The sequence below is a fragment of the Physcomitrium patens genome, chromosome 16 (genome assembly GCF_059467195.1).
Source record: "Physcomitrium patens ecotype Gransden chromosome 16, ASM5946719v1, whole genome shotgun sequence".
Classification (NCBI taxonomy): Eukaryota; Viridiplantae; Streptophyta; class Bryopsida; order Funariales; family Funariaceae; genus Physcomitrium; species Physcomitrium patens.
The window spans coordinates 2,429,156-2,455,891 of record NC_143425.1 but is presented as its reverse complement, the minus strand read 5'-3'; the positions used below and the strand labels follow the sequence as shown (position 1 = coordinate 2,455,891).

Here is a 26,736-nt window from a genome sequence, read left to right as displayed (position 1 = left end):
GACTTGTTCATGATGGATGTTAGTTTATGCTTCATGACTTGTTCCTGCAATCGGAGTTGTTGGTGCACTACTCAGTGATGCTTTATCGAATTCGATCAGCTTGGATGTAGGATATATCCAACTCTAATTGCTTTTAGTATAAACGTATCCTGAGACAGAAGGTACATGTTTCTGTTTTCTATCCAAAAGATCCTCTTGAAGCGTGATTTCCACTCCCAGGGGGTGAAGCCTAACCTTCAATGCACCAATTGTCGCTTATTCTACGTAGTCGTCACTGCTTTAGAATGAGAAATGGTATCCTGTCGTCTCATTCTTCCATGAACTATGATCTTTAATTATAAACTCTTTGATCATTCTTCTTTTGGTTTAGCGTGGTTAGATGTTCTATCAATAGATTCATCCTGATAAGAATGACGTACTCAAAAAGTGTTAATCCTTATACACGTCACCTGAGTTGTCAAGAGAAAATTCATCTTTTTGTAGTATTTATAGTTTACAGAAAGCAAAGGGAATTGCAGTTGTCCAACGAACGGAAAAGAGAAGCGACTTAATCAGGGAAAACGTTGAACAGAATAAAGGTAGATTATTTCCTGATACATTTAAAGTATTGGCATTGTAGTCATGTAGTAATAGCATTAGAAAAATAGACGAGGAACAACTGGATGTGCCACGTAAAGAAAATTAAATATTGAGGTCAACACTAAAGTATTTTGCATGTTTACGTAAACTAGTTGTAGGGGACGCTGTTTGCATTAAATTCTTCCTTGGTGTAGTTGTGTTGTTGTTTATCAACCAGATAACTTCACTGTAACGAATCCGGATTGATTCCCGTTTATGAGACAGCGCACTGTAATTTATTTACTAAAGATTTATTTTATCAAACTTCTAAAAGTATGAACTAATAATATTAGATATAATAATATTCTTTTAATATAAAAGACTAGACAATTCAATCAATTTTAGTTTCAATAATGTCAATTATATGGAATTAATGCAAGAGCTTAATCTTAACTTTTTTTCTAAAGATAACCATTATGTTTTTTAACCTATTTCAAGTTATCTTGATCTATTAAAGCACTAGAAGTCTTTACTAAATAATATAATTTAAAATATAAATAGGAAATTGTTAAAGCTACATCCCCTCTTGCCATTTCATGATTGATTTTGTCCATCCATGTTCCCAATCCCATGTCCCAATTCCCCTCCCTCATTCTCTATGCCTTAGCAACTCCTAGTTGATTCATGGTAGCCAAGGCTTGTCAACAATACGTCTTCACAAGAACTACTTTTATGTTCAATGACACAATTTTTCATTTATGTGTATGTATGAATATATATACACTCATCTATATGTGTTAACAACTTTTTGGTATTCATAAATTTTATTTTATTTTACTTCAATATTTAAAATGCAAGTATTTATTGGTTCTTTTTTTAAACATTTAATTATCTATGTATTAAAAATATTTTTTTTACAAAAAAAAATATTTCTTTTTATTTCTTTAATAAAAATAATATTATGTAATTATTGCATGCATTTTTTTTCTCTTTCTTTTTTAGTCATCTTTTTTGCAATTTGTTGAAAAATTTGTTAAATCAATATTATATATTTATAAAAATATAAAATGATATCAATTTTTTTATTAGTTCTTGTTTATCTTCTTTGCAGATAATAATAATAGATTATAAAACTTCAAGATTATTAGGAGTAAATAAGATTTATTAATTTGCACATGTGGAATGATGTAAATGGGTACTAGAATTCAAGAACAAGTAAGTTGTCCCTAAGATTGGAGAGTACCAAACACAACAACTTACTCTAAACTAAGGTTGTGGCTTCCATGTTCCATGGCTTTGGCTTCTATGCAATTCCCTTCACCACCCATTTTCCAAACTCAAACTACATGTTTTATAATAATAATAATAATAATAACTTATTATTGCATTAAGAAAAAAGAAAAAAGAAATCCTTGCAATACATCCACCTTCTTCTAAAAGGAGCTCCATAGAAAGCATATTCCTAAAGGAAGGGGGGGATTTTAGACAAGGAAGAAGAGAGGAGAATATAGAGGGGGGACAATGAATAGAAATATAAGAGGGATTTTAGAACAAGAATATGGACATAGAACAAGGGAAGGGAATGACAATGGATGACAAGGAATGAGGAAGAGAAATGGGATTTGGGATAGGGAACAAGAAACAATGAAGGGAAATGAGGATAAGAAATGGAGATAAGAAATAGATGAAATCAATTATGAGATGGCAAAGATGGGTGTGGCTTTAATAACTTGCTATAAATATTGTAATTAAGCTCAATCTATTAATTATTAAGACATCAATATATATCTATATATCTTGAGTCTTTATTAATCTTTTTATTAAATGGTCTTGTGATAAGACAATAATATTTGTCTCTATTAATTATTAAGGCATCAATATATATCTATATGTCTTGAGTCTTTATTAATCTTTTTATTAAACGGTCTTGTGATAAGACAATAATATTTGTCACTATAAGATTTTCCTTCTCAACTCCTTGTTGCCTTATTCTTAGCAATATCAATTGTATCTTCATGGTCTCAAATCTTATCTCAAAATGTCTATTATTTATATAGATATTGTACTCAAGTTTGATATTTTTTACTAAGATATCTATTTTTTACTAAGATAGTTGCAGATGTATAACATATAAAATAATCATTAACATTGTATTGCTTGTCTTACTTGAACTTATTTATTATGTATTAGATTTGTTTTAATAATTACTATAGATGATAAATTTAAATAAAATTATAAATTATCTATTTTTCCATTTTATGATCTTATTCTTAAGATCTTTTAAAATTAATAGGTATGTGAAAGTTCTTTAAGTATAATCCATGTTAGGATCTTTATACTCCAATTCAATTAATTTTTTTTGGATTCTATAATACTTTAGGATCAAAATTCAAATTCCAATGTTCAAATATACATATACCAAGAGAAATTAGATATTAAAATTTCTACATTATCTTACTAACAATTTGTGCATGTATAAATTTTAATATCATGCACAAATTCCTTTGCACCAAAAAATTGGTTTAGCTACAAGAAACCAAATCACAAATGTTTACCAAAAAATTGTTTTGTTGGACATAGGCACCCTATTTGTGTACGAGCCTCTGAAGCTTTTGAATGATCTTATTCTTCTATCCAAATCAATTGAATTCATAATGCTCCCATTACATGACCAGGATCAATCCTAAAAGTGTTTTCTTCACTTGCAAGTGCACCATTCCTAACACATTGAAAGTATGCAGCCACCACAAATCTCTAAGCTTAGCTTTAAAAACAAAACAATAACAAATCTGCTCTCATATTCACTCGATTTTCCTTAAGCCAACACTCCTCTCTTGCTAATTCTAACCACTCATCATTTTAATGCACGCAGATTACCCACAAGCTATCAACATTGCCCTAAATTGCATAGTGCACTTGACGCAGCTCCGAACGTTGCGTCTCGGCGCTTTCGTGTAGTATCGTGTCCGGCTTTACAAAAGGAGATTTGATTTAGCAAAGTAAAATATATATAGCTCAAGTGGGTAGTCGGTAAGGGATTCCTGGCTCTGTGCCATAAATGCATGCTCATATTCTGATGTAATTGTCCCTGCTCAACTGTTGCTGGCTCACCACGGTTTCCATCATCGGAATGCTAATGCGGGTGCATTGGCGAGGAATGGCGATCCAAACTACCAGTTTAGCTCAGTTTCGAGGAAGAGCTGGAGTCTGTTAGGGTTGGGAGAGCTTGCATCAGCAGAATCTGCATATGCTTTGAAGAGCTGCAATGGGTACGTTGCTGAGGGTGAGGTGAAACACGAGGTTTAGGCTCCTGTGAGGCATGGATCGGTACCTGCACGTCTGAGCTGATTTCGGTGGAGTCTGAAGAGGAAGGACTTTGATGGATGGATTTTAGGGGTTGACGGTATGGCTTGCTTGAAGTTGGGTGGCCTCCCACAGCGAATTTGAGCTGAGTTTTGTTTGTGAAATGTGCTTCCAGTGGGCACGAAGGTGTAGACGAGTGTGGCAAGAGTGGCTCGACGATGTGATGGATGGATCAGGGCGTGATTCTGATGTAGAGTCAGGTTTGGTTGTATTCTTTCTGATCACGCTCGAAGTTGCCGAGCACATTTCTGCCGAAGGTGGAGATGTTGCAATTGGTTGCTGCCAGGCGTTATCACAAGCTCCTGGAGCGCTTTGTGGTCTGCGTCTCTCTCTTAATGAGTGGTGCCCTGTTGGTAACCATAGTTTATGTACAATGAAGCTTACCGGACTCAATTTGCGGGCGCAAGAGCAAGCAGAGAGCTACTCCCCGAGCATAACACTTTCTGCACAAATTTGCACAGTCTCGTGACGGCAGCCGGACATGCGATGTGCACGACCAACCCCGAGAGTGCAGATTCCTAGTTTCTAGAGCCCTCTTTATCGGGGGTTAGGCACACAAGAATGCAAGACCCGGTAGTGCAGCTCAGATCTACTGGAACGTCGCGGAATCGATGGATTGGTTTTGTGACAAGGAAAGTGTACGACAGCGGACCCTCACTGAAGAGTTCGTTCGCGACCGATTTGAGAAACTTCTGTTCAGCTTGTGTGGATTCTGTAAGTTGACCAGATGCTACCTGTCGAATATCACCGTGGTGAGCTACGATTTCAGGAGCGAAGATTCTCCGACCATCAAAGCCACGCGCTGCTGTTCCCAAAGTCGCAAGTGCTTTTTCTTCAAGTCTCGATTTCTCCCTCCTCCCAGGTTAATATGGGCAAGGGGAGAAAAAAGTGTTGGAATTGTTTCAGGAGGACCAGCACGCCCGCAAAGTGGAGTTGCGAGGAAAGGGAATCTTCAGTGACCCGTTTCTTCGACCTGTTCGATGCCCTTCCCGAAATGCAAACTTAATCGGCTACTGTGAATCAGATTACTACATGCTTAGCCTTCCTTGGAAATCCTAATGAGGATCAGAGTTTGGAATGCGAGTCGTGGCGACTTGGTAGCTCTTCCTCTTCCTTCGATAACGCTGGCAGCACCGCACCAATTATCACTGGTTGTTCCTATCTTATGGAGACCCACTTCTCGATCTTAAGGCTCTTGCGAAGATCTCGAAGCAGGGAACCATACCAACTGCCGAGCATTCGCAAGGAATCGTTTCAGGGTAGTTTCCTCCGTGAGCTCATCGACTTGCAATTGCAGTCTTTCTTGATTGTCACCATCTGCCTCTCGAGGTAGATAGAATGAGATGCCTGTTTTTGTTTTTAGACACCTCAGAACCTTTGCTTCGCCTTCGCCTCTTCCTTATCTCATCTCGAAAGTAGAAGACAAGCTGCTTCCTGTGTCAATCATGCCTACAGCCTGTTGCCTTCTGAGCACCGGTCAGAGTTTGTACACTGCGAAGCGTTGAGAGTACTTACAAGATCAGCTATAGGGATTTTGCGAGGATTGAATCGAAGAAAGGTCTGGTGTGTTGCAGACGATTATTTAAGAGAATTGCCTGACAAGCATGAGGCATCGTGTACAACTATTGAATTCTATGATACCATTCATTTACTTTTGCAATGATGAATGTTGATCCTTTTTCTGAAGTGATGAATGTCAGCTCTTCGTCAGCTCACACCACTCATTATTTTAGCCTTCTCACTAGGTACTCGCTTCCTAATATTATCTCGACAAGTTCAGTCAACCCCTCGCTGGTTATGCCTGCTTGCTCTCTGGCATGACTACCTCTTTGTGTGTTTTTAGGTGGCCTCTCCATTCGAGTCACGGTTAGAGATGCAATAATCGAGCGCCAATAATAGAGGTTCAGAGCCGTGCTCCAGCTGAATGATTACATGGTTTGAGATGCACCCGCTCGAAGGACCAGCTTTCGCTCGCTCTTCAATGTGTCGGTCATGCCACATAATTAGATCAATCTGTCGCTCTCAATCTGGTCTTCGGAGGGGTGCACTCATTGCATATACTCTATCTCAACTGGGACTGTTACCAACTTCGCAACCTGCAGGTCTTCAGTCTGTCACCGCAGTAATGAAACGTTAAGGACATGTTTTGCACGTCCGCATCCACCAGGACATTGCCATTCAATAGTTTTCTACTTACCCCAAGAATCTATACTTGTAAAGGGACAAGAGGTTAGACAAACGGGTGGGTTAATTTTAAGCTTGTTTCTGCGGTGCCGATGGACTTCGCAGCTGATCGATCATATTCACTGTCACTGGAGCAGCCCTGATTGCTGGGAGCAGTACTCTTTGTCGACGCACGATATCTTCCATCTGAATCACATATAGCGTTGCATCAGAACTTGAGCTTTCTGCAGACGGTGCATTGCTCATGACTTAGATTATGCATAGCAACTAATCCGATAGTAAAACAAAATAAAAAAAAAAAAACTGACTCCGCTGTTATGCTTGGTGTCCATTCACTTCAAGATATACAGAAGAAGAGCACAACATCGATAGACTCTTGATGGGAATCACTGCAATGTAGTCGTAAATCAATACTGGAGACTGGAGGGTTGAATAGCAAACGGTAGGTGGCAACTTTGTCAGATAAAAAGCTAAATTAAGATGTCAAGCTGAAAGAAGCCGCCACAACTGGCAACTATTTGCCAGGCTTCGTCGTGGTCGCTGTTCTCGTCTTTCACATCCCCTTGCCGTTGCAACAGTGACGTTGGCCAGCTGTCGTCGATGGTCTAGAGATCACCGTGCTGTTACAGTTCATAGTGGCATTCGCACGAGTTCGTTTCATTATATTTCGAGCCCCCTGGCTCAGTTACAGCTCGCTTCGCATCCAAGTAGTGTTCCAACTGTTGCTACTAATTGGCTAAGGCTAGCTGCAACGGTACGTTCATGTTCTGTTGTTTGCTGTTCATAATTCGTTTGTTACTGTTTTGCGGTAGTTCGAGCAGCTCATTCTTGCATACGAAGGTATGTTCCTCTTGCAACTGGGTATGACTACTTCGGTAACATGTTATGGTTCTAATCTGAATAATTCTATACCATGCGTTAGAGGGAGAATTTCTAGCAAAATGTCGTGTCGCGGAAGCAGATACTAGTTTGTGCGCATCTAATGCAACAAATATATCTACTGTTTCAGATTCTGTGAATCAATGTACGTTCTATTGAATCAGTTGCTTGTTCGTGTCCCATCTGTGGAAATGTCGATTTGCTCATCTTGTGTCAGCTCCAATGCTGGTAGAATTGCCCCAATATCATCTCTTGCAAGTCGATCTTCTGGTCATAGTTCATCTCATCTTGTAAGATCTTTAAATGACCGCAATTTCTTAGTCGTTTGCAACTCATTCTGTGTGTTCATTTCGTAGGCAGGAGTTTGATCGATAACGCCGAGTGGTGTGTCACTGATTCATCTGTTGCCCCAACTGCAATTCCATATAGTCCGGTATGACACTCCACCACATTGATGAACACCTTCTGATCGCGCAATGTGTCTGACTGCATAGTGGAGAGGGTGATTCTCTCTAGTGTCGAAGATTGTGGTAGTTGTCACAATGTCAAGAGGTCGATTTGTGCAGGCTAATTCACTCACCATGCATTCTAACAGTTCAGATCACTTCCCTCAATGGTCAGAGGCCACGGACTAATCCTCACATATGTGAATGGGGGTGTGCAGGAGTAGTTATGGCAGCTAAAGGAGGGCATGGCTTCCAGTATCTCAACATCATAACAGTGTTGTTAAGCTCACTACTGATCTTCGACTCGGCCAATGCCGATTGGTATGGGTGAGTAACTCCTCTCACCCTCACAGCAAAACTGACTGCGGTGAAATCCCTTGCCGAGAACCGGCACCCTTCTGACATTGATTGGGTGTATTCCTGCTGCAGTCTAATCACAGCTCCAGTATACTCGCCTCAGGCGGCACCGGAGACTATCCCTCCTACATGGGCACCATACACGTCACCAGAAGCGCCCACTCCTTACGTTGCTCCTGCGAACAGTCCCTATGAGGCGCCAGCTGGACCGGCGTACACCCCTGCACCTGATGTCGGTGGCCCTGTGAGCAGCCCATTCTATGAGCCCGTCGAATCACCAGCAGCTCCCGTCTACACTCCGGAGTTGGCGCCGACTTACCTGACCCCTGTCCCTACTCCTGCATACGAGCCAATTTACGCCCCTGTCCCCACTCCTGTCCCTGCACTTGGTATGTCTGCTGGGGTCTCCAACTGTTAGCAATTTCTAGTACTGTGGGTGCCTTATCATGTGATGCTAGTCATGAACATAATCTTGTGTTTGACTGGGTGATTGCAGTGCCATCTCCCGAGCTTTCTCCCGCACCGGTTCCATCCGTCTACGCCCCTGAACCCTCAGATGTGCCGTCTTTTGCACCAGACGCCCCAGTCGACTCGCCCGCCGAAGCACTCACGGTATGGACTTCTATCCTTTGCTCACTCCTTACCGCACCCCTGAGTTCAACAACACAATTTTCGCATGCCATTCTGCAATGCTGATCTTGTTAGTTTTAACGACAGGACTCCTCCGCGACCATGAAATTCTCCCGAACATGGAGGCTTCTCGCAACGACGACGACCAGCAGCTTGATTGCCACACTCATCCTTTGAGAGTCCCAACTTCATGAACCATTAATAACACATTCATTGAGCCGGATGATTTTACTCCCGTGATTCATATATCCGACGTGAGGACTCAGAAGACGACAGTGGGTTAGGAACGCTTCGCAGTATTCAGATCGAAACCTGAGATGAGATCGACAACTTAGTTTTGAACAAACGAGCAGGATTCCAGCTCATGTAACGATTGAGGCATCGTTTGCAGGGGCGCGATTGCAGTGGCAAAGAGTGTATAGGTGTTGTTAGTGTCGATGTTGTAGTGTTTTAGCATGTTATCTGTGTACCTTTATCCCATAGAAAGAAAAGAAAAAAAAGACAAAAAAATGAATCAGAGCAGGCTATTGTCGATGACTCCCTGTGTAAAGGCATTGTTTCCCACAATAATTTTAGCACTGAGGTCCTAGCGTTTGGGTGGTTCTCTTACTGTAGATTTATAAAAAAGACACGAAACACGATAGAATGTAGTCAGTCACATATAGAGTGCTAGATTGATAGTGGTATTGAAATGATTGTTCTCAATTTATTTTTCTATCTTAATATTTCTTTATTTAGCATATTAATAGTGCATCAAGCTTGCAGTGAGCTTCAGCAAACATTCCAGATTAGATTTGTAGGTTTAAAACTTGTTTGTGTATTTTGTTATTTTGGTTTAATTCAGCCGATGGTGATGCATGCACAGAATAGGTATCTGATTTTATACAAAACGTTGGATAAAAGAATATCACTGGTTGTATGTGCTTTTTCATGTTTTTGATACATGAAGGTAGAGGTATTTTTATTTCACAACGTTATGTTGATGTCGAAAAAACTCAAATCAAACCAATTTTTTTGGGCATGTCATTCTTGTAGTTAAACTGTATTCATGTAGAACTGATTAGATGGATTTAAAAAAAAAAAAAAAAAAACAAAACAAAACAAAAAAGGAAGTTATGATTTTAATAATTTTAAATTTTATTTCAAAGATATTGTGGTTAGTTATTTATTTATTTTTAAAAATAGTTCTAATATTGACTTGTTTACTAGATTTCTAGTTCACATGTTTTAAAACTGAAGCATGCCTTCTAGGCAACACGTTACATCCAATTTGAATATAATTTGAGTTTTGTACATTATTATTCAGATTTTCTGATGATTTTACAATCAATCCATTTTATTAGTATTTTAGATAGATTGTTTTTGGTCATAAAATCATTAAACATCAATGTCAAAATCCTCCAAAAGTATTTACTATTGTTATACATATATACATTTCATGAATTTTCTAGGAGGTTTTTGAAAAAATATTCCACTAAATTAATGAAATTCTTTAATTCAATATATATATATATATATATATATATAAATATATTAACAATAAATAATAAATAAAAATTTTAAAAATACATAAAATAGTATATATGGATAATTTAGCAATCAAATATTTTCTAAAATTAAAGCATAATAAATAAATAGTTACTTTAAAATTTTGATAAACATCACTAGCAATAAAAAAATAATAATAACAATCATGAAGATAGTTTTAGTCTTATAGTAATAAGTATATTCTTTTTCAAGTTAAAACTCGGAATTTAATTTTTCAATATATCATAATCTATATTAGTTTATAAATAGTAAAAATACTATATACTATTTTTAACACTACTTTTATTTCAAATATATTTATACATATATAGAAAAACATCAAAGCTATCTGAGGTTTTATATACTATGTAGAGTCATGAAATTTCATAGCTCTTTAGGGAGCGATTTGGTTTTGTCTAATTTTTTTATATTTTTAATATAATAAGAGAAATAAAAGATATCCATACATATATATATATATATATATATATATAAATCGGATAAAAGCAAAAAAGAATAGTTTTTTTGAGCACAAAAGACAACCTGATTAATTTTACTTTATTCATTTTTAAAATAAAAACCACAAATAAAATTTTAAAAGTTGGTTTAGATACTAATATATATATATATATACTCATCCAACCTCAAACACGAATAAGAAATTAATAAGTTATACTCTAAAATTGATTTAATATATCATAATTTATGTTTGAAATATTTCATACATTAATATTAAAAGAATGATATATCAGAATTAAATAAAAATAAAACTTTGATAGATTTTAGGATTATATAAAGTTTAAAATATATAAAATATTTTACAACTAGTTTCGAAAATATGTACAAATTACATAAAATAATATATTACTTATTATAATGACATACATGTTATTGAAATAAAAAAGTATTTTAATGAATATTAATATAATAAAATAGCTAAAAATATAAAAAAAATTATGAAATTAAATTCTATGATAATATAAGTATAAAAAATTTATACATTAGTAACATATTATTATTATTATTATTATTTTTATAGGTAATTTATTTAGATATATATATATATATATATATATATATATATATATATATATATCATACTTAGGATTTTTTAAAAATAATTTGATATTTTAATTAAGGAATTTTAATTTAAAAATAAAGACAAAATTAATAGAATTTTAAAAATCTAAAAAATAATTACTATTATTTCAATATATATATATATATATAAGTTTAATTATCAAAAAGCTTGATTTTTTTATATTCAATAGTATAATAGTTTAGTGTTATATCAATTATAATAATCTTAATTAATAAATATTTTATTATAATTTTTATGATTCTTATTCTATCTACTAAAAGAATTAGTATATTCTAAAAGAAAAAAATATCACTTTTTAATTTTAAATGAATAATATTTCAGAAATTAAAGTAAAATATCTTTGATTTAAAGTATTAGGAATATATATATATATATATATATATATGAATTATTAAAAAATAAAAAAATATTTTTTTTTTATTAAAATTTTCTAAAAATGATGTAGTTTTTTTCAAAGAGAGATTGTATTAATTATCAACCAAATTTATTTAAGCCAAAAACTTAATTTTAATAAATAAAAAATTTTATAAAATTAATTTAAGTTTAACAATAAATTTTTTTTTCTTTTATGTAAATAGATACTAAATTTTATGTAAATATAATTAAAATCCATTATAAATATTTGAATATTTTGAGGATTTTTTCAACTAGACAGAAAATATAATTAATCTCTTCAAAGATCTATTAACCACCTTCCTATTAAGGAAAATCAAAAAACAAAGTAGTAATAAGTATATATATTTTATGATTTTTTAATTGATTAAGAATAAAATATTATTTTTTATTTTATTTTCTATTAAATTTATTAATATAATAAAAAACTATTAAAAAAATATAAGCCTTTAAACTTAGAATATAAAATTATAAAATTTAATATAAAATTTTGTAGTTTTCTTACTGTCAATTAAATGTATTGATATCTTTAAATACATCCTATGGTCATTAATGCTCAAAAAAGTTTTATGAAATTCAAAAATTACTATAAAAACTTTTATTTCCTTTCATACTTATTACAAATTCTTGTACTTCCAAAAAAACTTTAAAATAATTCAAATTGATTAATTTATAAAAAAAATTATATATATTGTCATTATTTTTAAGGCATTCTGTTATATTTTAGTCTAATATAAGTCTTTTTAATCTTTTATTACATAAGAATAGATATTTTTATTTTTTTATATATTCGAAAATATATATTTTTTTATTTTATGTAGAATATATATATATATATATATATATATATAGATGTATTCTTTTTAATTTATACCTCTATGTAATATTCTTTGCTTGCTTTATGATGTTTCTTGAAATAGAGATTATTCTTAGATGTCATGGACATATATATTTACATTAGTAATTACTTAGATTAGAAGAATTAAGTAGAAGTAAATAGAAAAAAGTAAATTTAATTATATCTTGTAAAACTTCTTATAAGCTTCACAAAAGAAAAATTTGACTTTTCAAGTATTCGTTAATAATTGATAAGTATCAAGGACATAAATCTCAAAAAAAGAGGATCCTCAATACTCTCTTGTATCACTGAAGAGAACTAGAAAGTCACTCTAAAGATAATATAATATTAACTAGAATGGCTATTGCCAAAAACAAGATGACTATAAAGTCTTGAAAGAAGACTAAAAACTAGAACTGCATTGACAAGAGTGAAGAAGGCTTCATTCTTGCCTCCATATATACTCTTAACTAAGAGCTACGTGGCGATGTTCTATAGGACCTTAAAAACATGTTGACTTTGCTAGCCACATGTCTTAACTTGCAAGGCAAGTTATTTATGTATGCGCAATATAATTAGCTTGTTCTACAAGCTATTATACGGAGTCAACTTGTTCCACAAGCTACCAACACGTGGTTAACTTGTTGGCCAAGTTTCCAACCTACAAATACATCTAAAATCAAAACTGTATCTATGAAGCTTCTAAGAAGCTTCACTAAAAGACTTTATGAAATTAATCTATATTTACCTACTTCTATCTAATCATATAAGTAATTATTGAGATAAATGTATATGTCCCTGGCATTATCTCTCCCCCTCTTCTAGAGATGAGTTCCACAAGGAGCGGTCTTCATACGTTGAAGAAGTGTAAAATATGGTGAATTGTATTTGCCACAAATTGCAATCTTTGCTTTCTTTGAAGATGGTTGATAGGCCCTCTCAACCATCGATAGTATTCCATATTAGGACAAGAAGATCACTCTGTTATTTGGTTATTATTGAGGCCTTCATAACTTCTTTTAAATACAACATTTGAAACACCCCTAGGAGTTGTTTCTACCTCTTATAAAATTACTAAACAGTGAGAGTCTCTTCCAAGGTCATGATATCAAATACGTTATATCTCACCATCTAATTGAGGAAGGACATGTCGTTCTTGAGGATCTTCATCTTGAAGGTTGTGACAGTTGCAATGTCTCATCTAGTAAGTCTGCAAATAAAAGTTTTTGAGTTAAATTTGCTAGTTGTTGGTTCTCTATCTTGTTAGTGTCATAAATATACATAAGTTACAAAAAAAGATAGAAGGTAGAATTTTATCTTCCTTTGATCTTATTTCTTTTATAAAAAAGATTTGCTATCCTTCATCTTGATTTTGATGGATTTCATTGATGAAAAGCTTCAACTTTCTTTGCTACATTTGCAAGATTCTTTGATGGCTCTTATATGCATTCACTAATATCATATTTGTACAAATGAATAAGATATTTCAACCTATTTGAATACCGCCCTAAATCTAAGAAAGACTTCTTCTACCTTGAACTCTTATTTATTATCTACTTCTATAGTAAGTGGTGGTATTTGTCATCTTTCTAAAATATTCATTGTCTTATATGGCTGAAGAAAGGACACATGAAATACAGGGTGGATTTTCATAGACTTCGGTAGATGTAATCGATAAGCAACATGATTGATTTGTTCACAGATAGAAAAAGGTCTTAGCCTATGATAGTTCAACTTATCACAAAGACAAGTAGTCTTAATATTGTGATGAAGTAATCATACCTTGTTACCTATTTTGAATTGTGGTTGCTTCTTGCGATAGGCATCCGCGTTGGCCTTTTGCTATCCTTGAGCTTCTTTTAATTGTATCTTCATTGTTGCATGTAGTTCTGACAAATGATTTGCTAATTCTCTACTGCTGTAGGATTATCAACTTTTAAAAAATCAAAAGTATCAAGTCATAGATGATAACCATAATTACCAAAAAAGGTGTTTATTAAATAGAATAATGTACTAAGTTATTATATGCAAACTTTGTTAATGTGTAGAATAGCTAATAGTTTGTTTCTGTAGGATATTGATAAAATAGACTAATAGAGCATAGAATAGTCAATTTAGGAGGACAGATTGTTAACTTAGTAATTAAAAGTGATTAATTATAGGATTACAATTAGAATCTGGGAATTGGAAGTAAGTATATAGGAGTTGTAGAAGTTAGTTTGAGTGCCAGACTGTGATAGTCATGAACCGAGGTAAGTTTGGTGCTACCTCTTTGTTTCTTTGTTTCTTTGTTGTTGAAAAATAATGGATAATTTTTGAATACTAAGAAGTGAGTCTGTGGAATAAATCAAAGATTGATTTATGAATTATTGATTATATAATTGGAGCACTGAGTGAATGAATTATATGAGGAGTTATTGGAAGATTATGATTGTTGTTTATTGAGAGTTGTATGTGTTTTGATAGAGGAAGTCTATGAATACAGAAATTATGTGAATTTAGATTGGTTGGAGTGAAGTCTATTATTTCTGGTGTTTGATAAAATTATTGTATTTTGAGTGGTCTTTTGAGAAAGCAGGATTGCATACTATTCTTATCAACTGATGAAGGAGTATTGTTACTGGGAGAAAGCATTGCAATATTTTTTGGTGTTTTAGTGGTTTAGAATATGGTTAATTGTGTAATCCTAATAAGTAAAACTCATGCACTTAGTCTTTCCTTATATTTGAATCCCTATATATGGGTTTATTCTGAAAAGAATTGTAGAATAAGTAAAACGACAATCACATTTTGGCACCGCTACCGGGGATAGATAATAGCATTGAGTGTTAGGAATTAACTGTCCGTTTAGTTAGATGGAAGATAGGAAGCAAATTCAGTAGAACATAATGAAAGAGTATGGTTATTAAGAATGAGAACTTAATAGTAAACAGAATACAAAAGTTAAAAGAAAGAATAGTGAGATCGCAAGCAAGAAATTTGTTGCATAATAAGCAAGAATGAAAGTTAAAAAGGAATCATCAACAAAGTTGGATTAAACCATGGTTGCATGTTTGTTGGCATATCCAAGTATATCGAGAAGCTAATCGACATCAAATATTTTAGAAGTATATACCGTTAGAGAAATTGCCAAGAGCACTCGCAAAAAATTTGGTCAATAGACTAGTATTTTTCTTGAGGCAATTAATTGCCAGTGGAAAAATCACAGAAGAATTAGGTACTCCATTGGATACGTTTTCAATAACAGAAGCTTCCGATTTCATCAAAACTGGTTCTTTAGAGTGGCATAAATTACTGGTCAATAAGGGCCAATTCAGTGTATTTCAAAATTCGTCATTTTTACCCCCAATTCAATCGAATAACTTAGTAAGGAACAATAATAATAAATTGAGGAAACTTAAAAATTCAAAACAATCAATTGGACAAGGCGCCAGTTGTTATTAACAAAAGATTAAGTGGAACATTATTCTCTTCAATGGTGATGGGTGGTTTGGCGGTTCTAATAGCAATACAAATGGGTGACGTAAGCGATCGCACAACGAGTGTGGCTCCATTATCTACTTTTAGGGGTTTTTTGGGTGCGGATCCCAATCAACATTTATCTCAGTTTCTGACAGCATGTATAGCCCATAATAAAAGAACTGAAGATATTTGGTTATAATAGTTGCTATCAACCTTAAAAGACATGGCATTTGAATGATACAACCGTCAACTAATGGATTAATTTTTCAATTGGGAAGCATTGAAGAATGCATTTTTAATCCATTTTCATCCAATTGGTTTTGAAGATCAACTTTGAGAAAGATTAATAACTAGCAAAATGAGTCCAGAAGAGGTAGTGGAATCATACTATGGTCATGTGGCAGATATACTCCGCAAGTGGCTAAATCACTAAATGCTAGAGGCTTTTGTATTGTCCATATTAATCAATGGATTGCACCCACCCAAACTAAAAATGTTTGTAAAAGAGGCTCAACCAAATATGGTAACTGCATCTCTTAATAGAGCCAAGGTTTGAGAAGAATGTCATTATGATCAGTTTTTAACTCTGTTTACTAGGTTGATTCTAGTTCAAGGCAGCTATCAAAATCCGATTTGGAACGGATCAGTGGATAATTATCCATAGATGATAGAAACAATGGCCAATTCTAGTGCCAATATTCATGGGCCAGTTAATATCACGCCATTGCAAGCTATACCACCAAACGTTGTCGTATTACGTACTATCTAGATTGAAAATGCATTGGACATTTGACTATGGAAGATAAAATGATGTTTTGTAAGTATCCAAGTAGTCTAGTGGGTTTCGACTATCTAAACACAAACTATTTCAGATTTCAATATAAAAGCTTAATCCCAATACAAAGTACTTATAATACTATTTTTAATAGCTTCTGGATATTATAAGCACACATTCTTTTGTTATTTGTTATTTGTTATTTGATATTTTATTTATTTATTTATATTTTTATTTGTTTATTTTATTTATTTTTTAAAATCCTAATCCTAAACAGCAAGCCTCAACAAGCTGTAATTTTTAATCTGACTGTTCGATTGTTGTGAGACTTCTACCACTATTGTCTTTACAAGTCTTCTAAATGCTCAAGAAATTCAATCCAATCCAACTTACAGATTGTAAAAAAATACCGTAAATCCATGCTAAAGTCCCTTGATTGCTGCCTAGAAGGTTGATGATGAACTTTAATTTATAATTTCTCCTTCTTTAACCATTAATTTTCATTCAAACTTTGTGTGCAGCTCCGCTTTTCAGTCCTTGATTTACCAAGTCCAAATTCACCTTATTCCAACTGGTAGATCTCAGATATTACAAAAACCCTAAAGAACTCTAATATGCCAACTTCTGATATCTCTTTATACTAATGATCAAATATCCTCTATCTATACCATAAGATTAACACAAATTTTTGCATACACTTAGTATACTCAACCATCTACACACCTCTAAAATTTCGATCATAGATGTCTCTCTAATTTTACAAAATAGTCAAGAGTACTAGCCTTTACTTTATTGCAAAAATCCAATTCACCTATACAAACATTGATTTTGAACAACGATTGCAAAGTCCTCCCAAACCCTATGAAATCCAATTCTACACCTTTCGAAAGAGCTTGAAGGTAGCTTTCCGATCCCAAAATCTTGATCTCCAAATGCCTTCTTCCTTTTCTTTTCCTTTCCTTTAATTCCATGAGGTTTCCTATTCTTCCGCCCTAGACTCTGAATTGAAACAACAGACCCGCTTCCATGGAATTCTTGCTTCTAAGAAGATCTTTCCACAAAAAGAATGTTTTCCCAAAATGGCATATTGAACGAAACAGCTTGAAATGGAACTGAAGCCTCCATATTCGAGACCTCATTGTGTTGCCTAATCGAGTCAAGTATCATACTGAGTAAGAGGTCCATACCAGGACCTGGATTGGATGTCCCTGTAATTGGATCAAATTAGTCCTTCACATCAGATTCATCCAAATATTGAATTGGTCCTTTTTCCTTTTGTCGACTCTTGATAAGAATGGCTCGGGCTTATTTCAGTCGATTTACCAGAGAATCTTGAGGACCTCAATTTATCCCCTTAATTTTTCCCTGGCTTTGGATTTGCTGATCTTGATTATTGAAATTGAATGGAGCATTACATTACTGATAAGTATGTCCCGACTACTTGCTATTCCAACACACTGGCGCGTAATTGTCACTAGCTCTGAGATTGGGACATTCACTAGCATAATGACAAATTTGTCTGCAATGGAAACAACGAAGTAGTCTTCTTGTACCCCCATCAAGCATATTAGATGTCTCTATCGATATATATCTATTAAGCTTGTTCCATGTAGGGTTAGAAAATGATCTTGGTCGTCTCGTTGGTAAAGAGGGTACTTGGTTTGATGACGCCGGTGGAGCATACGCTATTGTCATGTTCAGTGGTACAACTTGCAACGGAGTGACATTAACTGGCCTCTGAATATTGGCACTAGAATTGGCCACTGTTTCTAACATGTAAGATGACTAAATATTAAAAAATCTTTTTCATTTATATTTTTACCATATAGTGGTGTTACAACACGATGTCGTGTTGTGGTTCGGTTATTATATGAAAATAATGTAATTATGTACTTAATATATAATTTATTATGTAACATGGTAAGAGCTATGTTATTAAATTTTAGTTGGTTGTAGATTATAATTTGGTTATTATCGTGAGAAGACGTTGTTTAAAAAGACTACTATAGAATTTATATAACTTTAATTTCCTTTTTGATAGTGGCTTTTAAGATTGGTTTAGTTCATAGTAACTTCTAAATATTTAGAGTTACCTTTGTTATACATTGGTGTCCTTTGAAAACTTCTTTTGGTTCTTTTATTTGGTGTTTAGAGCATAAATTATATAAATCTTATAAGAAAAAGGATTAAAGAAGGATTTTGGTAGCAAAGGGAGTAATTAAGGCACCAATATAGATGAATGGAGATGAATGATGAAAATCTCTATTCCTATTGGTCAAAAATCATAACCAATGGACTTTGAGGAGGCTGCCCGAGGCCATATTTGGGATTAAGGTTAGTTTCTTGGGCCCATTCGGATTTTGAAGGCTAGGATCAGAAGGTTTAGGTTTTTGGCTATGATTTTGGTACAAGTTTTGTGTCATTTGGAATTTTTATGAAGAAGTTATAGGCGCTCAAAGTTAAGGTGTTAGTTTTGGACCTACTGTCACTTTTGTGGCTATACATTTCATATACTGCTTACTGGAAAACAAGTTAAAGTAAAGGAGTTATTGGATTTTGAAGTCAGTACTTGGAATCTAAGGGTAGTAAGTAGCCTGATTTACTTGTACTTGTAATTTGAGCTATATCTTAGACAATTTGATCTGATTTTGGCTCAAAATTTCCAAGATTGTGTATAATCTTGTTATAAAGCTTTTTACATAAGTTTTGTGGAATTTGGAGTTTGGATTTTTGAGATACAAGGAAAATAGTTTTTCGGATGCTTATAAATTAGGGTTTAGAGTGCCTGTTAGGTTTTCATAGAGACCAGAAGATCAAGAGTGAATTTGTAATTAATTTTTTTTGTGGTAAAAGTTAAAGGTGAATTCTACCTATCCTATAAATGTGAGACAAACTGAATGGTTAGATCAATAGTAATGATTTTCTAAAGTTCAAGGCAAGAAAATCCTTCGCAGGAAAAATATGTTTTGAAGGGATTTTGTTATATTTGGAGTTTTATGCAAAAATAAAGGAATTTTGGAAACTAAGATAAGAATTACATAAAGTTTTAAGGTACACTCTCTACAGCTAGATACCTAGTGTATTTCAAGATAGCAAATCACGCCATACAACAACAACATCTATCCCCTCTGAATCTGTGCATCCTTTGGTATGCACCAAATAACCTAGTTGTTGTTTGATTTATAATATGTTCTCCAAGTCTTCGTCCAAATCCTCTTCATCACTTTTGCTATCCAAGTCAAATTCATCTTCATGTTGAGGAATATCTATATCTTTACCAAGGTCTTCTATATTTATTTCTGTGTATTTTTGTTTAAATTTTTTTACTCGCTTCTCTGTAATTGGTATTTTTAACCTTGTTTCATCTAATTTCCGCAATGAGTAAGTTGCATTATCATGAACAGTTGTTACCACATCACTTAAAAAACTTCTTTAAAGTACTATGTTGATTCTCTAAGCTACTATCATAGACCAAAATCTAATCACCTTCTTCAATTGCTTTAGGCCTCAATCGATGCTGCTTATCAAATTGTCCCTTGTTTTATAATCTTGCTCTTTTTAACCTTTCTAATGCTATTTGTACATCTTCTGATCTTTGCTCTAATTGTTGAATTCTAATAGCTAAAAGTTCTAGTCTTATCAATCCATCTTCTCATGGTAGCATATTCCAAGTAGGTACTTTTTCTTCAATTGGTATAATTGATTTTTGACCTATCATAAGTTCAATAGGCATATATCCCATTACTGAGCTATGAGTTGTTCGATCAGTCTATAATGTAAATGACAAAAGTCATGGCCATTCTCTAACCTTTCCATTACAAGCTTTAATTAATGCTTTTATAATTGGTGGATGACCACACTCACTTTTTACATTTCCTTCAGGATTATAAGCAGTAGTCAGTGATAGTTTAATTCCACATCTTTCAAAGAATTCACGAGCTTCTTATGCATTTAATTCTCCACAATCTGCAATGATTTTTCCTACACATCCATAGCGGCAAATAACATCTTCAAGCAAAAATCTACAAATTCCTTCTGTAGATTTTGTTCTCAATGCTCTTCCTTCTACTTGATTTGATAAATTTTCACGAGCTAAGACTAAATATCTCATTTGCCATAACCTGATTGGCATAATAACCAAATCAACAATCCATTTAAAATGAATATCTAGAGGATATATAGGATGAAGACCATCTCGATGTCGTATATTAGAATACGTTTGACAAATTTCACATGACTCTAAAAATAAGAGCACATCTCGATATATATTTTTCCACCAATATTGTTTCTTAAGCTAAGTAAAAGTAGTCCAAATTCCTTTATGTTCTGCCCATAAACTATGATGAAACACTTTTAATAATTTTTTTTTCTCTTCCTTATTGCCTATCACTCTTTGTGGCATTCCAATTCCTTTCTTTAGTCTCTTCCATAAGAATTCTTCTTGAAATAAAAATCCATATGTCTTTTTTCTTATTTGTTTAAATTTTTCTGTAGACCAATTTTTTTGCTTAGTCAAGGTATTCAAGTAATGACCAATATCCAATAATTCTCCTTCATAAAATTCTTCAAGAAATAGTTTGTTTTCTTTGTTAAGATTTGATACTAAATAGAATTTTGATCCAACATCATCAATGTCTTCAACCATTTTGTCTTCTCTTTTATATCTTGCTCTAGATAGCATGTTTGCTTCTAAATTGTCTTTTCCAACAATATGCTTAAATTCCGGATTTAATGACTTAATGTAAGCAATCCATCTTAATATTGCAATATCTGACATTGAACAATTAGTAATCATTCTAAGTAATGGCAAGCAATCCATTTCAATTACTACTGCTGCACCAATCAAATAATCTCTTTTAGCTTTCATAGCCAAAATAACTCTCCAAAGTTCTCTTTTGACTTGCAAATATGCACATTGATGAGTACTTAAAACTTTAGCTCCAAATCAAATTACAAATCTATTTCTACTTAAATCATCTTGACCCACAACCCATCCAATAGCTATTATTGTGGAAACAAGTATCCACAATAAGAATTACTTGTCTATTATAGTCATAATCAATTTTTCTTAAAATTAGAGGTGTCACCAATAACACCTTTAGCTTTTGCATTGCTTCAGTATGTTTTTTTTTCCATTTAAATCGATAATCCTTACATAATAATTCATACAATGGATCTACTACATGAGCATAATAAAGAATCCATATACGATAAAATACACAAGCTCCTAAAAACCTGCGTACTTTTGTTAAAGAGTCACATGAATCGTTCATCCTTCCAATTGCATCAACTTTACTTGGATCTGGCTTTCTCTCATAAAACCCATATAAATTTCCAAAAATAAGAACTTCTTGTACTCCAAATTTAGATTTTATTCCTAAAAGCGTAAGATGAACCTCTTCAAGTCGAGTTAAAATCTTTTCACAATCTTATATATGATCAACAACATATTTGCGACACCCCTTCTCATCTAAAGTTTCATCTTTTTCTCCTTTTTTACATCCTTTGATAGAAACATCATCTAAAACAGGCATAGCTTTTTCAGGAATGAAGTCTCTTAGTACCTTGTTCATCCCATTCATCATATGTGCAATTGAGTTAGTAGCACCTTATAGGAGAGTACACATTTTAAGCAATCCAAGTGGCGTTCTCATTGTTATTAGATCTCTACTCCCATGCACAAGTTGAAGTTGATCATAATCCAAATATAAATCACCCATTGAATAAATTGCCCTTTTCACAAACGCTTTTGCAAATTCATCTACTAAAGGTCCTATACCTGTATTTCTTATAGTTACTGTATTTATTGATTGCATATCTTGAATAAAACGTAATGATCTATTTTTCTTAGGCACCATAAATCAATGACTAGAATATGGAGCAAAAGAAGGCTCCAAAATTTTCATTCGCATCTTTTCTTTCAATAATTATACCAATTTAGGTAAATATGCCATCGGTACGAGAATTGGCCTTAAATTCTAAGCCACATGAAGTACTGTAAAGATAACCATAGGAGCAACAACATTAAGATCTACACATCTTATTTCATGAGACTCAAAGGCAAATGATTTACCTCGTTTCGTAAGCATTTTTTTAAAATATTCAATTTCTATTGGAAATAAAGTACCATCACATCCAATCTTCAATTTTTCAAAAGTCTCCTTTGTAAACTGATGTCCATTCTTCTTTGGATCTCTTAAACTTTCTTCTTTTGATGCTTCTTCTATTTATTTTGTAGAATCTTCTGGTAAAGGTCCGGCAAGAGGTTTTACCTTTTTATCTACTATTTTATATTTTGTCTCTACAATAATTCTGGTGCTTGAAAAGATTCAAGTATAGAATAAACCTCCCTCGAATGAATTTCTACAATCTTATCATTATCTCCTAATCCAATAGATGCAATTAATTCTAAAGAATCTTCCTATCTATTTTCTTCATAAATACCTAAAATCTTCTCATCATCTTGTAATGTCCCTAACTTGCGTAATTTCCTTTCAATACTATATAATCTTTTTCTTTCTTTTCTTTTAAAATCATCAACTTTCATATACAAGATATTTCTATTTTCAAAAATACCAATAAAACTTGCATCAAAGGTACCTTCATCTTGCGAGAGTACCTCTTCTTTTGTACCTCGATAATTCCGCTTTATAGTGGTACTTCCTCAAAATCCTTAAATCCTTCAATAACCCTTGACAATGGTTTCTCCCTCAACCTATCTCGATTCTGTTCATGATTAGGAGGTACTGTTAGAAACTGTATAGCTTTCCTTCCATCTTCACTATGTATCTTTGCATAAGCAGAACCAACGTCAAGTATTTTTGTTTCCATCCGTGTTGCTGTAATATAAGGTTGTCTTAAAATCAATGGATAAGATATTGTATCTTGAACAAAGAAATGTTGTTCTGTCGCAACATCTCCAATCTGAATTTTGATATCTGAATAAGCTCTATATAATTTGCCTCATGTGTTATTAGCTGCTCATATTGTCCATCCATGTTCCATATCAATTGGCCATTTCCACTTCTTATAAAGATCCTTAGACATAAGATTTATTTGAGAACCATGATCAATTAAAGCAATAATTGGTTCTTTTATATCTCCTATTTTCACCAATACTTCAGTAGTTACTCTTACCTAATGTTTTCGAGTATAATGGCTTGAAGCTTCTATTTCTTTATCACTATAATCTTCAAAATGTACTTCTTTATTATATCCATTCTTTTCATTTGTTGATTGCTTGTAACCATTATCAACCTCTTCTTCATCTTTATATAATCTTGTATCAATAGCATGATTCATTCCAACTTCGCCTATTAATTATCTCTTTCACTTAATGCTGTCAATGATAACATCATAAAACTCTTTTTTTGCAATTTCCAAAATTTCTTTCAATGTGAATTCCACCTTAGCATTTAATATACGTTCTTTCAACACCCCTTTTAAATTTGTTGCCACTTCAATATCAGAAAGTAGTTTATAAGCAATTGATTTATCCTTTTCTTTTGTCTCCTTTGTTTTTTCTTCCAATGTTGCTAAAGTATCATTTATAGGCAATTCTTATGAAGCCGCCTCATGAGCCTTATCTCCTCGAGTTTGCCTCTAAGAAGAATTTCGTTCTCTTGTATCATCAAAATTTTCTTGTCTCTTTTCTTCCATTGAAGCTTTATGTTAGCTCTTAGCAATATATGCATGAACTGAAAGAGACTCAACAGGATCTTTTTAACCTGTTGCACCTCGTATTGTAGCAGCAATCTTCAATAACGCTTCCCGAGGTATTTTTCCTTTTTGCATTGTGGAAATGGCAGAAGCTCAAAATTCTGTAGTTTCTATACTTCCACCAAAGTCATCATCTATTCTAGCACCATAACTTGCACTCTCTTGTGTTGCTATTCCATGTTCTATTAAATAATCTTAAATCAATGCTTTCATATCTCCTTTGCCAAAATTGGTTTGAAAGAGATCCTCTGTATCCTTTAACGCAATCTTTCCATCATTCCAGTAAATAACTCCTTATTGCACCATATTATTAAATTCATTACAATCCTTCCTAATATGTAAAACGTCATTATACCAAATACATCTTTGTACATATCCTTGCTTTGAAACATTCTTCAAATTATTTATAGAAGTATTTTCTTCAAGTCTTGCCAATTTGATTTGAAGATCTCGCATTCCACATATAATTTTTTAAATTTCCATTTCTCCTTTCTTCGATAAAGATGTTGAAGGTTGAACAGTAGACATTATTAGTCATATTGTATGTACTGGAATTTTAGGTGCTTGTACTGCTTTTGGAATATTACTCCTATTCTTCCTCCTTTTCTCTTTTTACAAGCAAACCCACCACATTTTCAATATTTTTTCACTTTGTTATCAATCCTTCATCTTTTTTTTTGTCTTCAAGAAGCAACTCCAATTTCCCTTGTAACTCTCCATCATCAGCTTGAAGAAATAATTCAACCTTATTCGGCTCTAATGTCAATTTTTCTACCTTTGGTAATTGAGAATATTGCCTCTCAAATTTCTTTAGTAGCTCTGTTGCTTGCAAATTCTTATTAGGCCTCTCAATCCATTCTAGAAAGAGTTTCTTAGTAATATAATCAATGTTCTCGAAGAAATATTTGTCTTTTAATGCATGTAAAAAAATCTCCCATGAATTTCCATAATGCTCCAAAATTGATGTAATATACTCTCTTATTTTTGGTATTGTGGCAAGTCCAAATAATTCAACCATCTTCTTCTCAAAAATCCGATTTAATTCTATTTTCTAAAGATAACATCTTAAATACCTTGAAATATTCCTTCCATCAAATTGATCAATTTTATTGACCATTGCTTGCAATGCTTTGGTTGCTAAAGCTTCTTTGCAATCATTGCTTTGCTGTTGTTGCATACATAATGATAAGGCTTGAAACATACCAACAACGGATGGATCCATGTACATACCTTGTCCTTTAGAAGAAGCTCCACTTGAAGCTCCTTCAAAATTTTTATTCTCGTTCACCATAAAATAAAAATGAAAAAAAATGAATCCCAAAACTACCCACCTCAAGCGTTTCACGTCAAGTTCACTACTTATGTCGTATTACATGCTATCTAGCTTGAGAATGCATCGGGTGTCTGGCTGTAGAAGATAAAATGATGTTCTGCAAGTATCCAAGTAGTCTAGTCGGTTTCAACTATCTAAATACAAACTATTTCGAATTTCAATATAAAAGCTTAATCCCAATATAAAGTACTTAAAACACTATTTTTAATAGCTTCTGTATATTATACGTATATATTTTTTTATTATTTGTTATTTGTTATTTTATTTATTTATTTATTTATTTTATTTATTTATTTATATTTTTATTTATTTATTTTATTTATTTTTTAAAATCCTAATCCTAGACATCGAGCCTCGGTAAGCTGTAATTTTCAATCTGATCGTCCGATTGTTGTGAGACTTCTACCACTATTGTCTTTACAAGTCTTCTAAATGCTCAAGAAATTCAATCCAATTTAACTTAAAGATTACAAAAAAATATCGTAAATCCATGCTGAAGTCCCTTGATTGCCGCCTAGAAGGTTGATGATGAACTTTAACTTACAATTTCTCCTTCTCTGACTGTTAATTCTCATTCAAACTTTGTGTGTAGCTCCGCCTTTCAGTCCTTGACTTACCAGGTCAAAATTCACCTTATTCCAACTGGTAGATCTCAGATATTACAAAAACCCTAAACAACTCTAATATGCCAACTTCTGATATCTCTTTATACTAATGATCAAATATCCTCTATCCATACTATAAGATTAACACAAACTTTTGCATACACTTAGTATACTCAATCATCTACATACCTCTAAAATTTTGATCATAAATGTCTCTCCAATTTTACAAAATAGTCAAGAGTACTAGCCTTTATTTTATTACAAAAATCCAATTCACCTATACAAACATTGACTTTGAACAACGATTGCAAAGTCCTCCCAAACCCTATGAAATCCAATTCTACACCTTTCGAAGGAGCTTGAAGCTAGCTCTTCGATAACAAAATCTCGATCTCCAAATGCCCTCTTTCTTTTCTTTTCCTTTTTTTTAACTCCGTGAAGTTTCCTATTCTTCCACCCTGGACTCTGAATTGGAACAACAGACCCGCTTCCATGGAATTCTTCCTTCTAAGAGGATCTTTCCACAAAAAGAATGTTTCCCCAAAATGGCATACAGAACGAAACA

General features: G+C 33.2%; 1 protein-coding gene across 4 annotated transcripts; it reads left to right on the top strand.

Annotated features, from left to right (window-relative positions):
* Positions 1-6,778: 6,778 nt before the first annotated feature.
* On the top strand, positions 6,779-9,159 carry LOC112293153 (uncharacterized). Of its 4 annotated transcripts, none has more exons than XM_024542304.3 (6): positions 6,779-6,859; positions 7,345-7,417; positions 7,649-7,757; positions 7,860-8,176; positions 8,284-8,399; positions 8,505-9,159. In XM_024542304.3, exons 3-6 carry the CDS (start codon positions 7,657-7,659, stop codon positions 8,592-8,594), a joined length of 624 nt encoding a protein of 207 aa, XP_024398072.1. In that variant the 5' UTR covers positions 6,779-6,859; positions 7,345-7,417; positions 7,649-7,656; the 3' UTR covers positions 8,595-9,159. The 4 variants fall into 4 exon arrangements, with proteins under 4 accessions (XP_024398072.1, XP_024398070.1, XP_024398073.1 ...); XM_024542302.3 differs by having other exon boundaries at positions 7,341-7,417; XM_024542305.3 differs by having other exon boundaries at positions 6,779-6,945.
* The last annotated feature ends 17,577 nt before the right edge of the window (positions 9,160-26,736 follow it).

What these genes read in the sequence shown, in the direction of transcription:
- LOC112293153 (XM_024542304.3), top strand. Translation starts at nt 7,657, where the DNA reads ATGGCAGCTAAAGGAGGGCATGGCTTCCAGTATCTCAACATCATAACA. An exon ending in GCCAATGCCGATTGGTATGG is followed by an intron (nt 7,758 to 7,859) that starts GTGAGTAACTCC and finishes TTCCTGCTGCAG; the next exon opens with TCTAATCACAGCTCCAGTAT. An exon ending in CACTCCTGTCCCTGCACTTG is followed by an intron (nt 8,177 to 8,283) that starts GTATGTCTGCTG and finishes GGGTGATTGCAG; the next exon opens with TGCCATCTCCCGAGCTTTCT.